Genomic DNA, 15,141 nt, shown 5'->3' with positions numbered 1-15,141 from the left:
TCATTTCTGAAAAGTAACTTGTTTAGTCTCTACAAACTTAATGGTAATTCAGAAAGACTCAGTTTGGGTAACTGAAATATACAAAGACAAAGAAAGTTACACAAAGTCACCCTTGTTTTTTTTTTAATTCACACAAAACACACAGTTATTCACTTAAATGCACCATCTTGTAATATTAACCCACAGCTTTCATTAGAAAGATAAAGTGAAGACATAAATACTGACACAAAAACAGAGCACTAAAAAATTCTGAAAAAAAATCACCAAATGATCAGCCCCTTCCCCATCCAGTTTTGTTGGAGGTAAGTTCTTTTCCTGAAGGGGATAGGTTTTGTTTTGTTTTAACTAAATTCCTTATGCTTTATGTGGCAGAATAAAGTCAGTAGTTTTTTTCTACTTGACAAACATAAGTTACTTCTCACACCAGGAAAGCAAGGAATGGTTTGTATCGAAGTCTGAGGCTATCCACACCATTATTTTGCTCTTTCTTGTGGTGTAAACAGTTCTATTATTGTACTGAGGAGACAAAAATAGGTTACAGGAACACCAGGGATGTTCAGAATGATCACTTTGCTACTTGTTCATCGTCTGGATGCCACTGTTCTCTGGTGATAGATTTGTTCAACTTTTTATAAATGATCTTTTGAGAAAATTGGGCCAAGAAGTACACTTTTCCCTATACCTTGCCACACAGCTCTCTTCCCTGACTCCCGGGTTTAAATCTTCTCTCACAGGAGCGACAAACTGATAAGAGTTATAGCATTCAGATTCAGCTCAATCCCCAAAAAGATTTTTTGTAACATTAAGATTTTTCATTTACTCAGAAGTAGTGATAACCAGCTAATAATGGTCGGCTCTCAGGTACTGCCAACTCATCGAGATCCTGTACTAATATCATGTTTGTTCCCATGGTGAATTCCAATTAAGTACCTATTCACAACCAAAGATTCAACTTAGAAAAAAGAAAGTAATACCCTAAAGAAATCATGACCAGTAAAAAAAAAAAAATGACCAGTAAATTGGTTCAGAAGAATCTGAACAAACCACGTCCAGTTGCGCCTCTTTTAGCTGAGTAAAGTACACCCATCATTTTACCTTTAGGTTTGTTGCAAGCTCTTGGTGAATACACTCCCCGCTCGGACCCAGCATCTGTTTCAGCCTTGGCCTCTCCTCTTATTTCCCATAAGACAGGCCCTTCTGGAAGCTGCCTCTGTTCTTTTTGTTTTTCAGAACAAATCCAGTTTGTACAAGAGGAAGCCTTCCTCTCTTTCAAGTGTCTGTGTTGGGGTAGGGTTTAGAGCTGGTCTAAGTATGAGGAAGTAAGTAAGCCTCTCACTAGCCATCGCCCCTCTGAGCATGGGGTGAAATGGCCTCTACCTGTAGATCACCAAACTGGAGGACTGCTGGGACTTCCACGGCCCGATTGCTCCCTCTTCGATTGCTTCCCCCTATTCCTTGTGATCCATTCAAAAGACACACATGGTCTGACAATGTGGTAGCTCTTCCTTAGTCATCATTGGTCCATTAATGGTGAAAGGAGAGGCATCTGCTTTTATATCTTCCTGAAGGTTGCTGTGTAATGGACACTTTGCTTTAGAGGATAGTTGCAGCTTCTTTGGGTACTTATTATGGAAGGTCCTAATTTTTTTCTAACAATTTCAGCAGCCCACAGAGTCAACTCACCACAAAAGATGCACTGTGAGGGCTGACCCTGCACCTCTCTCAAGTAGTGGGGGTGGGGTGGAAACGGAAGTGACATGAATCTTACACACACACACACACACACGCACACACACACACACACACACACACTTCATATAGGGAAAGAAAGAGGAGAAAAAAGAATAGGCACACACAGCTCTTCACTTAAAAAATAAAGTTACAGTGTTATGATGCTCTCTTTATTAATCTACAGATGCAGGATTTTCACATGGCCACATTGTGCAGCCTTTAGATTCCCTATGGAGCAGTAGAATTCCAAAAGAGAATGCTTAGTAGAAAGAGTTCAGCCATTTTACAAACTGCCCTATGCCAAGGAATTAATATAAATAGCACTTGCAGAATTGGGAAAGCAAACCACCTTTGATTCCTATCTTTGCTCATCATTAGGGACAACATCAGAGCAAAAATTAGAAAACGACTCAGCCTGGCTATGATTAGGAAAGATCTTGGGAGATGCTAGTTAGAAACAGTTAGTCATAGTTCAAATAACTACTAAAACAGAAATATCCAATAAGCTGCATTTTGTGTTTATTTCTCCTTTAAAGCATTACTTAATTGCCCAGCAAGACTCTAGCCATTCCCCTTTCTCCCCAGGGGAATGGGAGGAAACTCCTGCTTCTCTTAGTGCAGTCCATCATCACACATTTTACACACATTTTTTCATTTACCCCTTATGACAAACAGGAAAGCAGGACTCATGGAGGTTATGTGACTTGCCTAGATCTATCCATTTGTGACTCCACACCCTTGTCGTTTCTAGTTGTACCTCATTGCCTCCCAGAGGGAATTTTGTTTTTTGCCTTCAGTGAAGTGTGATGTCATTCATCTCAACACTCTGTCACTGCCCATGGCTATCATCAAAGAGCAGTGGGGACAGAACCCTCTCCATCTTCTAAGAACTTTCGACAAAGGAGGAAATGGTGGTAAGTGTGGGGATAAGTAAGAAAGAATTCAGGATCCAGGGGCACTTTCCTCTGCAATATTCCTCTACACATGAAAGGATGGCCTGTCCCATTTAACTGATAACAGTACTTTTTCCCACATGAGGGCTCTTCTCAGTTCCACCAGGGTTTTCTTACATTTTCCTTTAAATCCTCTCTAAGGAGATCTTGTTTAACTGGTGGATTTTTAGATTCACCAGCTGTTTTATCCTTCAGGATTTTTCATTGTTAAAGGGATAAAAGCATAGCCTTTAGGTGGAACACCAACTCTTTGTTCTAGGGTTGTTATTGCTTACTGTGCATATAAATCTTTGTTTGAATGTACTTTCTTTTATATTATGAAATATAGGCAGGAAGAAAAGAAAATAACATTACACTCATGGGTTCACCGTTAGCTCTATAGAATCCTAACATTGGGCCACTTTGTTTCTGTTTTTCTTTTTTTTAAGAACTATAATACTATCCATACAGTCAAAACTCCCTTGTGTGTTCTTCCACAATTTTAGTCCCCTCCCTCCCTACAGGCTATTAATATCTGGAATTTAGCATTTAGCATTCCTAGGCATGTTTTTATATTATAACTATGTAATAGGTAATAGTAGGTAATATTACTATTACTATGTAATAGGTAAAAGTAGGTATTACTATGTAATAGGTAATACTAAGTAAGTATCCAAAAGAGATATTTAGCGTCAGTCTACACATTTCACATTTGAATTTATGTGTTACATACTCTTTAGCAACTTGCTTTTTTGCTCAATGTAACATTTTATGATTTTTTTTACTTTGATAGCTCTAGTTCACATATTTTAATTCATTTTGATATGTATCAAGTATTCTATATGATGAATACATCACATTTACCTGTTCTCCTATTGATGGATACTTAGGTTATTTGTTTTCAATTATAAAGAGTGCTACCATGAACATTCTTGTACCCGTGGTCATAGTTTTCCACTCTCAGAATGAATTCTCAGTTACTTAGTCAAAGTGGCAAACCCAGTCCAGCTTGTGTGTTGGACTATGCACTTTGTGTAATCCTTTGTTCCTTTTTTAGTTCAATCTTCCTGAGTGTTTTCTATGAAATCTGGTAGAAATATCAGTGGTCTCTAAGTAGAGTAGAGTATAACTGATAGGCCTACTAAAAATCTCTTCTCAGGTCCAAGAAGCATCTCTCAGGTTTTGATTGAGATTTTGATTGAGAATTTCCCCATCTCAGAACCAGAAGAGAAGTTGTCATTAAAATATTATACCCATAGCAACAAAGAGCCATAATTACTCTTGTTAAGTCCTCAAAAAGGTATGTTCAGGTCCCAGTGAAAGCTAATTATTTGATGATGTTTCAGGGTCAGTGCTACAGGTGACCAAATTTGTGATGAAGACTTCCAGCAAAATCAGTTTTCTGGCTGCTGGCTAATCTGGGAAATTCTCAGTTACTGCAATCATTTCTCGGAGGAGGCAGTGGCACCCCACTCCAGTGCTCTTGCCTGGAAGATCCCATGGACGGAGGAGCCTGGTGGGCTGCAGTCCATGGGGTCGCTAGGAGTTGGACATGACTGAGAGACTTCACTTTCACTTTTCACTTTCATGCATTGGAAAAGGAAATGGCAACCTACTCCAGTGTTCTTGCCTGGAGAATCCCAGGGACGGCGGAGCCTGGTGAGCTGCCGTCTATGGGGTCGCACAGAGTCGGACATAATTGAAGCGACTTAGCAGCAGCAGCAGCAGCAGCAATCATTTCTAAGAGGTCTCAGCACTCTGGTTCTTCTTCAGCATTTCATGTTGTTAACATTTTACAATTTTCTTCTATGGATTTGTACACTTCTGGGTCTCTGTCAACTCTTCTGCCCTGCACTAGACACAATAGATTCTGGCCAAGTGATGAAAGGAGAGCCAGATAACCAATCTGCAAGTTTACCCTGAGCAACAGGTTGGTGGTAATACTTTTCAGCATTGCTTCTTTGCCCTGAGGGTGACTTCTAGGATGTCCGTCTTTCACTCTGGATTTGTGTGTCCCTTTGGCCTTCTTTCTCAATTTAGCTTTTGTTTCCCCTGGTTTAAACATTATTTTTTCCCTCAATGTCACAGTAAAACATGTTCATTATAGAAAACATTTTAAGTACAGGGATATTAAAAAGTAAACAACAGTTATAAACTCATTATCCAGACACATTAATCTTTAGGCATGTTTCCTTCCATTCTTTTTCTCTGTGTTTTTCTGACTATATTTGAGATCATATTGCACCTAATATTTATAGTTTGCTTATTTTTCTTATTCTTATACTTAGATACTTATTACCTAAGTATCCATCCATCCATCCATTCACCCAACATACGTTGTCCACAAAATATCTAAAGTTCTTGTTTAACATTATTCCGGATATCTTCCCATGTTGTTAGGATCTCTATATAAACATCATATACTGAGTCAAAAAGTTTGTGCCTTTTGCATTTTGAAATATATTGACAAACTAGTTTCCAGAAACACTGTAACCGATTTCCACTCCAAATAGCAGTTTTGGAGAACCTATTTTTCCATACTTTTGTCTCTTTTCTGCTCCACTTCTAATCAGTTTCTTTTTATTCTGTTTCTATTACAGATAAATATGTAGGAAGGAGTTAATAGACTATAGTTCATTTTCATTTGGGGGATGCAAGGCAGGGAGAATAGCTTCTCCTGGAAGTTCAGCTAACTGATGTTAACCCTAAGGGAGGTGGAAAGCCTGGGATTAAGGCTTTTGCTTTTCAAATGCTCTCCCAACACCCTCAGCCAGTGCACATGAACCTCCAGAGAAACCGAAAGTCACACGTGGCCCATTTGTTTCAGGGTCCTCAGAGCATTTCTCTCTCCCCCTCCCCCTGATGGCTTCATTTGCATAACCCAGCAGTTTTGGAGAGAATTAGGTCAAGGTCTGTCTCTAACTTCTTACTGAGCACTGCCTCCCTGAAAATTCTACGTCACTCTTATTCCCAGGTCCTAGCCATCAGATATCGGCATGGCATCCACGGGCAAAAAGCAGCAGGCGTCTGATGATTCTTTGGAGAACATTCAGACTGGTTTTCAAAAGCCATGTCTTCCCCTTTACTTAAGTCACTTCCTGGTACGGGTCTACTCCACTGAAAGGAAACTCTCTATAGGAAATTCGCTCGAATGGAAATAGTAAATCATACTGATGATAATTTTAAATTGCACCCAGACCCTAGAAGTGGATGGAAAGTTGCACTCGTTCTCACCATGAGGAGTTTACGAAAGATTCTAAACAAACACATCGCTAGCCATAAGCCACAGGAATTTGGACTTGAAAGCAAGTAGACAGTTTAAGTAGTCTGAAGGGGTCAGAATAGACCAGACAGGGCTAACACTAAGGGATTCCATTTCAGTAGAATGCTTTAGGTTATTTAGGGTATTTGCATCTTGTGGCTTATTTGGTAGATGACATTTTTTATCAAATAATTGAGGCTCTGAGAGGCCGTAGCACCCTTGGTCAGGGGCTTGGCATGCAAAATGAGGGAAGGAGCAGAAGCAGCACATAATTAACAGCACAGAAAATAACCCCTGAGCTGTACAGAGCCCTGCCTCTGGGCTTTGCTGCTGCCCTATCTTCGGAAACAAACAACATGAGACAGAGACTTGGAGCTTGCAGAGCAGGGTGACTGGGAAACTGGACCGGGATTCCATTTGGAGATCCCACACTCACCCAAGGATGTCTTGGTCAGGGCCAGCAATCTCTTTTACTCTAGACACCACATATTTGTTCTAGAAGGGCCCTCTGGGGACCCTGACAGGTCTCAGGCAGAATACAAATAGTAGGAAACACTGAGATAGGCACACTGACTATTGCTGCACCCCATTTTAACTACTTTACATAGGATAACACACTGCTCACGACAATTCTATGGGGAAGGCACTAGGCAAGTAGGGGGAAAGGGCAAAGGGAAAACAGCAGGGGAAGAAAGGGGTAAGAAGAATTCACTGAGATTCCCCACGAATTTACTATGCATTGACTCTGTTCTGGGGTGGTAATGAACAAAATAAAGGAGGGAATAAAGAAGAGGGGATATGGGTAGAGAAAGGAGAAGGTGGAAGAGGAGGAGAAGGGGGAGGCAGATGAGGAGGAGAGGAAAGGAGAGAAGCAAACGATGGAGCCTAGAAAAAAAGAGAGCCGTGCACATGGCAGGCAATTTTAACAGGAGAAAGCTTCCCTGCGACCTCAGGGGTTGGCCACACTGTCTGGGCCATGAGGCTGAGGCTGACTTCTGGCCCAGTCTCTTACCCACTGTTACCACGAGGTTGGCACACACAGTCCTTCCAACAAGGCAGCTCTGATCCCAGCAATACTGGCCCAATGCAGCCAGAGACTTTCCACTCTGGTTGAGCCTTTCCGTAGCTTACAGAGCTCAAAAGCATGTGCACTTTGACCAGTTTTTTAAGACAATCTGCCTCTTAAAAATTTCTTCTTCAAAAGGTCTCATTGACACAAGGATCCATTTGGGGTCTTCTGACAATATTACCCAAACAGTTAATTTTTATCCTGGCTTATTTAGCCACAGGCATGAAAGCTTACTTTTCTGCCAAATTGTGCAGTTGCCTCTTTCCAGCGTCTGCTACCTGTTCAGATGGTCAACTCATGTCACCTTTTTTTTCTTCTTGTCTCCACCCAACTATAACCTCCCCAGAAAAGACCCTTCCAGCCTCTTCTGATCATCAGAAGGGACTACCAGGGCCTTGGGCTGATGACACTCCCACCCTCCATCAGCCTCCTCCGGCCTCAGACTACATGGCACCAGCCACGCTTTCTCTCTGACCTTCAAGGTCCCAGGAAAGGCAGTTGCTGCTGCTGTCCAGCCCTTGCCATGCCCCGGACCCACCTCAGTTCTGACTTTAATGCAGGCAGCTCCCCGGATGCATTGAGATGCCGGGACTTGGAAGTTGGGACTCGATGTCAGAAGACACTGGCCCTGGAGACATATTCTTACAGTCCAGAGAGGAAGGACAGTCTGAGCAAACCCCACCCTTTCACAGCCACTCAGTTCCCTTTTTTTGTTTCCTGACTTAAACCAATGTCTTTTTTTTTCTTCTTCTTCTCAGCAGCATGGTATCTGGTTCCCTGCTGCTGTCCTTATTCCACCCCCCTCCCCCCCAGCAGTCCCCGCCCTTCATTTGCTTGGGACCTCTGAGAGTACTAGTTGAGTCTGCTCTGAAAGAACTCTTCTCTACATAACTGGGGCCACTGAGACTCTAGACCGGGTTGGGTTGAGCAGACATGTCCTCAGGCCAACCTCCCCAACGTAAAGGGACGACATCGCTAAAGGACCATTGGGATGGTCAACACAGGGAGCGGAGACTTCCAGAAAAGAGGAGAAACACAGATCTGTGGAGACAAAACAAAGGGACTGGCGAGGGAGGGTGTCTTTAGCTTCTCATGTCCTCTAAGGCAGAGACTCGAGGCCGCACAGTTAAACTTGACAGTGAAGGATGGAGACTGTTGATGAAGGGACCCCAAAGTACAGATCCTGACAGAGGTAGAGACAAGACTTCCCCCTGCTGAGTCATTTTCTAAGAAAGCATTTTTTTTTTTCTACAGATAAAAATGTCTGAGTGTAAGCCCACACACTGACATGTGTCCTTCCCATTTTCTGTGGATGTTGATTTTCTCCATTTTAGATTTGACCTCGGGGATTAACTCTTCATTTACAACTTTCTCTTTGGTCTCGAAAAGATGTGCTGCTTGAAGCCTGAATGTTTCCTCAGCCACCTTCTAGCTCACATTCTAGCAGCGATCGTCTTCAGGAGGGCTCTCCTAGGACATGCAGATAGTACTGGCCATAGACCATGATGGCCACAGAGCCCCGGGTGACTGATCTGCTTGCCCATCTTGACACATCAGCCACTGCCATATTTACTTGTCCTAGGCACCATATGTAGGGCTTCCCTGGTAGCTCAGCTGGTAAAGAATCCGCCTGCAATGCAGGAAACCTGGGTTCGATCCCTGGGTTGGGAAGATCCCCTGGAGGAGGGCATGGCAACCCACTCCAGTATCCTTGCCTGGAGAATCCCCATGGACAAAGGAGCCTGGTGGGCTATGGTCCATGTGGGTGCAAAGAGTTAGACACGACTGAGTGACTAAGCACAGCACAGGTGCTATATGTAGAAACAGATCATAAATCCCACTAGAAGTCTGTCAGAATTTTTAAGGGAACAAGACATTTTTCAAAAGTATTTGTAGGCTAGTTGACTAGTTAATCCTCACATCCACACAAGATAAAGGGGCAGCCAGTGTTGCATGATCTATTTTATTGACAATTTCTATCCTTTCACCAGTCACCTCTGAATAGCTGCTCCAGGGGTCTGCCTGAGAGTTGGTCACAGACACTCACTTTCCCTCACTCTGCCCATGCACACTCCCCTCACACACTTGTCCAGGTGACAGAAGGAGTGCACCCAAATAGTGCCAATGTCTAGATGTAAGTAAGTGAACAAGTCACATACACTGTGAGGCCAGGCTATGTCTAGGAGTCCTGTGTTCAATTCTGAGTTCCTCATCTTAAGGGAAATCAATGAGCAGGATCATGTTCAAACCAGAGACCAGGATTGGTGAAGGACTCTAAACCAAAGCTATGCCACATGAGGTGTGACAGAAAGAACTAAGGTCCATTAGACTAAGAGAGGCCATGTCCATTGTCTTCATATTTCCATGTTGCTAACGTCAGAAATCTCTAGAAACACCTGGAAGGCCAGTAACACTGCATAAGAGCCCGAGGAGAAGGAAATGCTCTGAGCCTATAGGCTGGCTGTTGGGCAAAGAAACTTTTGGGAAATGTGGTAGGCAGTGGTAATATTTTTATCTCATTCCCAGACACTGCTCAACAAAATAGAGCTGATCAGAGAGTCAGCTCTAGACTCATGGGTGTTCCTGGAGGGTAATGCAAGCATGAACTCCAGGTTCCTTAGCCTCTAATCTAGCGACACCTCCTCCTGGGTCCCTGCCAATTCTGTCTCTTAATCATTCTCTACTCTGTAGATGCTCCTGCTGCCCCTTGTGATGCCATGGTGAGGTACCAGGCTGTGGTCTTGAAACTACCTGGGATCAAATTCCAGCTCCATATAATAACCACTGGTGTGACTTTGGGTAATGTCATACCATTAAATCAACTTTAATGTCTCATGCCTGTTTTCTCACTTGTTAAATACTAATAAAGGTATATATCACCTGGGTTGTTAGGATTAAAACAGGTAGCATGTGAAGTAGTTAGGAAAATGCCTGGCATATAATAAGTGTTCAATAGTTGTTTGTTATTATAATTATGACCAACCTAGACAGAATATTAAAAAGCAGAGACATTACTTTGTCAACAAAGGTCCGTCTAATCAAGGCTATGGTTTTTCCAGTGGTCATGTATGGATGTGAGTTGGACTATAAAGAAAGCTGAGCACAAAAGATGCTTTTGAACTGTGGTGTTGGAGAAGACTCTTGAGAGTCCCTTGGACTGCCAGGAGATCCAACCAGTCCATCCCAAAGGAGATCAGTCCTGGATGTTCATTGGAAGAACTGATGTTGAAGCTGAAACTCCAATACTTTGGCCACCTGATGCAAAGAGCTGACTCACTGGAAAAGACCCTGATGCTGGGAAAGATTGAGGGCAGGAGGAGAAGGGGATGACAGAGGATGAGATGGTTGGATGGCATCACCAACATAATGAACATGGGTTTGGGTGGACTCTGGGAGTTGGTGATGGACAGGGAGGCCGGGCGTGCTGCAGTTCATGGGGTCACAAAGAGTTGGACACGACTGAGTGACTGAATTGATTATAATTACCAGGCCAAAACAATCATATTATGGTAAAGGAACCCAAGCTCTGGAGTCAGATCACCTGTGTTTATACCCTGGTTCTATTAAATACTATTGTATGTGTTTAGTCCCTTCAGTCGTGTCCAACTCTTTGAGATCCCATGGACTCCATTTCCTCCTCCAGACTAAATACTATCAGCATTGGGCAAATTGTTTAACACCCTATGATTTCAGTTTCCTCTACTGTAAAATGGAAATAATAGTATCAGTTACCTCCTAGAATTACTGTGAGAATCTTATGGGACAATTCACTTAAAATGCCCAGAACCCTTCAGTCTTTCTCTGCTGGACTCTCTTGAAACCTGGCACATGCCTTCCACCGGATGTGCAGAGAAGTGAGCTGCTGGACACGTTCTATCTTTTGGCCTGTTATTGCCGTTGTTGGAGCTGAACAATTTCATCCTCACTTTGCAGAACCTAGGGCAGCCAACTTGCTCCCTAAACAAACGGGGGCTGTTTAATGCCGAGCACTGTTCCTTTCTTACAAAGTATTTAGTCTGTAATTATACATTTATGAGGGCTTCCCAGGTGGCTCAATGGTAAAGAACCCACCTGCCATTGCAGGAGACCGAAGAGACTGCCTGTTCGATCCCTGGGTCGGGAAGATGCCCTGGAGTGGTGCATGACAACCCACTCCAGTATTCTTGCTTGGAGAATCCCATGGACAGAGGAACCTGGCAGGCTACAGTCCATAGGGTCGCAAAGAGTCAGACGCCTGAAGCGACTAAGCCTGTCTACCCTCCGCTAGAATGGTGCCCAACACAGAATAGGCATTCAATAAACATTTGTTGAATGCACCAAATAGCGATGTGATAGATGAACTAGAGCACTGGCTCCCTGTAAGCCTTCAGTGAACCGACAGCTCACTAAAAGATGTTGCTCCCAGTGACCTTGAAGTGGAACAGGAATCGGACATGAAGGTGGTGGGCTCGTCCAGTTCACTCTGGTCCTGGCTTCCCTCGGGGATAGGCACATGGAAGCCAGACGGTCTGGAAGCACTGCTTCCTTCACTTACCGCTGCTATGCAGCAGTATCCGCCAAAAGTGAGGAAGTGAGGAAAAGCTGCAAAGCTGGAGTGGGGCGAGAGGAAGTTGAAGAGAGTAGATCAGCCTCAGCCGGAGCCCTTCTTTAAGCTTGTGCCTGCAGCTTGAGTTGAGTCCTCTCAGACGCCAGAGGGAGGTGTGCACAGAGCCTGAGACTCTATGGTTGTTCCCACTGACTCCCATGAGGAAGCGCGACGAGAAACCTCCTATATACTTCCGTTTCCGGCCAGACCTCATTCTTTTTGTGCGGGTATCGCTCTCGCAAACATGGTAGGAGCTTGGGGTGGGGTCTGGTAACATCCAGTCTAATCTTTTCCTCTCTGTTGATGGTGTCGTCTCGGGATGTGACCAGGCTCCTGCGTGGACTCGTTGTACCAAAGGAACCCAATGTTGCCAGGATCGAGCCCAAAGGGACTGGGCTTTAGGGCCAGGAATTGAAGTGATGCGATCTAAGGGGTAGAGTTAGGCAGCGGTAGAAGGAATATGTTCTTGTTTTAGTTTGGGACTAGGTGGAGGCCGCTGTACTTGAAGTACATGGGGCTAGACCACTTTATAGTCAGCGTTGTGTGTTGGCGAGGAGTTTGAGAGTCGAGTCCTCGTGGGATGGCTTAGCTTCAGCTGGGTCGGGTTGGGCTTTGTGCCGATGGTCTGATAACACTGTATGTTCTGAACGGTTTATTTACTAGGTGAACGTTCCAAAAACCCGCCGGACTTTCTGTAAGAAGTGCGGGAAGCACCAGCCCCACAAAGTGACACAGTACAAGAAGGGCAAGGATTCTTTATATGCCCAGGGTAAGATGGTTTGTACGTGATTTGGTTTTAATGCAGCATTTGCGTAGTTATAGAATACGCGAGCCCAGTCTCCCCTCCCTTTCGCACTTGGGCATTGATTGTTATTACTGCTGGAAAGTCCAAGGTAAAATCGATGAGAAGACCTTTTCACGTGTCTGTTCTGATTGGTCATGTTTGATAAACCCTAACGAATACCTTGCGTTCTCCCAGGAAAGCGGCGTTATGACAGGAAGCAGAGTGGCTATGGTGGGCAGACTAAGCCAATTTTCCGGAAAAAGGTTCGTAATAATTACTGTTTGATAAGCTTCTCACTGACCGTGGCAGAGACTTCACATTTATTTTTAGCCCACACACGTCTACAATATAGATGTGTGTTTTTATAGTTTCAGTGAAGTTACCTCAATTACCTGTGGAGACATCTAGTAGTCAGTGAAGGTAGCTGGGAGTGCAGTCCAGGTCTGATTGCAGTGTACAGTAGTACACTGCCTCACTGTTTTATAGTTTTTGTCCTCCTCTTTGTGAAGAGGCAAACATGAAGGAATGAGACCTGCTTTCCTAAGGAATTCTCATGCTTGCAGTAAGAATCCTTCTCTTATTTTGTGTCTCAGATCTGTTCAGAAGCCTGAAGTCAGCTACTTACCTGACGAAGTCTTAAAAGTTCTTTAAAATAGCCATTTAGGTCTGCCACTGACTTCCTGAATAACCTGTGTTTCTCAGTCTGAATTTCTGAGTTTCTATTCCACCCCAGGTAACTTGTCTATCCCTTAAAGTACACAATGCTTGGATCATAGCCTTCCCACAAACAGCATTTCTTTATCACTTAGCTCCTCATTCAGCCTGGTTCCAGAAAGTATTCAGGAATGATTTCAGTGTTCATTTAGGTACATTGGACCTAATGGATCCAATGGTTTGATCTCAAGGTAGTAATTTCCATTTCCACATTTGGGTAGCTTGTTTAGGAGATGGGGACGTTGTACCTATGTTTTTGCCCTTTTGAGAACTGCAAACTAGCAGCAATAGAATTCAGACTACAGGAGCAGGCTTTAAAAGGTGAATGTTTGTGAGAAGTGTACTTTGTGAGTTAAGTAATATCACATAAAATCTCGATGTAATTGTAGTCTCTGAAGAGTAGATTTAAGTAATATTTATTAACCTTGTTTAATGGGTTGCAGACGCTGTTTGAAGTATAGTTGCATGGACTCAGTTGACCCATTTTTGCCTGTGCAGAATACTTAACTGCTAAAAGGACAAGGTGGTGTGATGAGGGCCTATTTGATAAGAAATCCTCTATGATATTTGATATGAATGGAGAACTTGATTTCAAGTAGATAATGCCACCATTTTCTTTTATATCTGTCGTGGTCTGGGTGCAGATTGGAAACGAATTTCAAGACATGAGACAGAGTGAGTGGGAAATAAAATTTATTAGAATAGGAGATGCTATTAGAACAGTGGGCTAGCTCAAGGGAGAACTGATGTTGAACAGGGGTCCTTAGTCCACTTTTATACTCAGGGTACAAGGAGTGGGATCATCTGCTGATTGGATGAGGCATGATACTGGGTAGGCAAATACCTTCTCCCTATGGGGTAGGAAAGGAGACGTAAGGGTCTGGTTTTTCTGTTCCTGCATTCCAAGACCCTCCTTGGTTTTATCTGCTCTTTTGTCCTTGGGTCACCACAACATCCACTTATTTTTACAATTCTGTTTTCTCCCTATAGCTTAAGACAAATTATCACAACTTTAAAATTTTGCAGAGCTTTGCTGTATGTAGTACTTGACCTGGCAGTCATATTTTTGAAGAAGGATTTTCTGCAGTGATTTATGAAGGCTTTGATTTATTTTTCCAGGCTAAAACTACAAAGAAGATTGTACTGAGGCTTGAATGTGTTGAGCCCAACTGTAGATCGAAGAGAATGCTGGCTATTAAGAGATGCAAGCATTTTGAGTTGGGAGGCGATAAGAAGAGAAAGGTATAACTATGGGGTGAAAGGTGCAATTTTTTCTATATGGATTTGTAATGTTGAGAGAAAAGAAAGTGAAGTTGCTCAGCATGTCCATGGACTGTAGCCTAGCAGGCTTCTCCATCCATGGGATTTTCCAGGCAAGAATACTGGAGTGGGTTGCCATTTCCTTCTCCAGGAGATCTTCCTGACCCAGGGATTGAACCTGGGTCTCCCACATTGTAGGCAGATGCTTTACCATCTGAGCTACCAGGGAAATGTTGAGAGGTGTTGTAATGTTGAGAGGTGAAGATTTCTGCCTACTTGTTTTTTGTGGCCCCTCATTAAGATCAGGGGCAGTCAGTCCTCTCAATATAACTATGATCCATAGATTTTGGGAGTTTTGACATGAGTAAGAAGGGGGAAATGGAAAGACTGGTTTTTAATAAGGGATGTGTCTATTCTTGATGGAGTAAAGATTGTTCACAAACTATAAAAACTCACTTTTTTTCCTGTTCTGTTACAGGGCCAAGTGATCCAATTTTGAGCTTCATATTTTGTTTTATTATGAAGACAATAAAAGTTTGAGATCATTTACTTCATTTAGTTCCAGTTGGTTTTTTTGGAAGGGAAATAAAAATGTCATCAATAAAATCCTCTTTGGGAAATTTATGCTTGATGGTTTTGGATTCTTGACTCATTAGGAGTTATCTGATTGTTATCACATCAGATGCTGTGATGGGTTTGCTACTTTCAGCACTTGGGACAATTATGTCCATATTGAAAATGGGGTTCACAAGGAGTGACATAATTTGTCTCACATTTACTACTAAATTCACCAGAATTTAAGTC

General features: G+C 43.0%; 2 protein-coding genes across 3 annotated transcripts in view; one reads left to right on the top strand and one right to left on the bottom strand.

Annotated features, from left to right (window-relative positions):
- Positions 1-7,663, bottom strand: part of BTK (Bruton tyrosine kinase) — a 31,708-nt gene extending 24,045 nt beyond the window's left edge. The window contains exon 1 of one of the 2 annotated variants that reach the window (XM_065914997.1): positions 7,533-7,663. The gene's annotated coding sequence lies outside the window, so the exon portion shown is untranslated. Of the gene's footprint in view, positions 1-6,937; positions 7,047-7,532 lie in introns of those variants that run through there. The other variant, XM_065914998.1, reaches the window with a different exon arrangement.
- Positions 7,664-11,715: 4,052 nt separating this feature from the next.
- RPL36A (ribosomal protein L36a) lies at positions 11,716-14,957 on the top strand. The gene is made up of 5 exons (XM_065915022.1): positions 11,716-11,826; positions 12,243-12,348; positions 12,559-12,626; positions 14,197-14,319; positions 14,816-14,957. The coding sequence occupies exons 1-5, from the start codon at positions 11,716-11,718 to the stop codon at positions 14,834-14,836; spliced, it is 429 nt and encodes a 142-aa protein (XP_065771094.1). The 3' UTR covers positions 14,837-14,957.
- Positions 14,958-15,141: the final 184 nt, after the last annotated feature.

The sequence above is a fragment of the Muntiacus reevesi genome, chromosome X, assembly GCF_963930625.1.
Source record: "Muntiacus reevesi chromosome X, mMunRee1.1, whole genome shotgun sequence".
NCBI classification, from domain to species: Eukaryota; Metazoa; Chordata; class Mammalia; order Artiodactyla; family Cervidae; genus Muntiacus; species Muntiacus reevesi.
The sequence above is the reverse complement of the archived record's forward strand: the minus strand, read 5'-3'. Positions and strand labels throughout refer to the sequence as shown.

Coding starts and splice junctions, on each gene's coding strand:
- RPL36A (XM_065915022.1), top strand. CDS start 11,716: ATGGTTGTTCCCACTGACTCCCATGAGGAAGCGCGACGAGAAACCTCC. Junction 11,827..12,242: donor GTATCGCTCTCGCAAACATG/GTAGGAGCTTGG, acceptor TTTATTTACTAG/GTGAACGTTCCAAAAACCCG. Junction 12,349..12,558: donor GGATTCTTTATATGCCCAGG/GTAAGATGGTTT, acceptor GCGTTCTCCCAG/GAAAGCGGCGTTATGACAGG.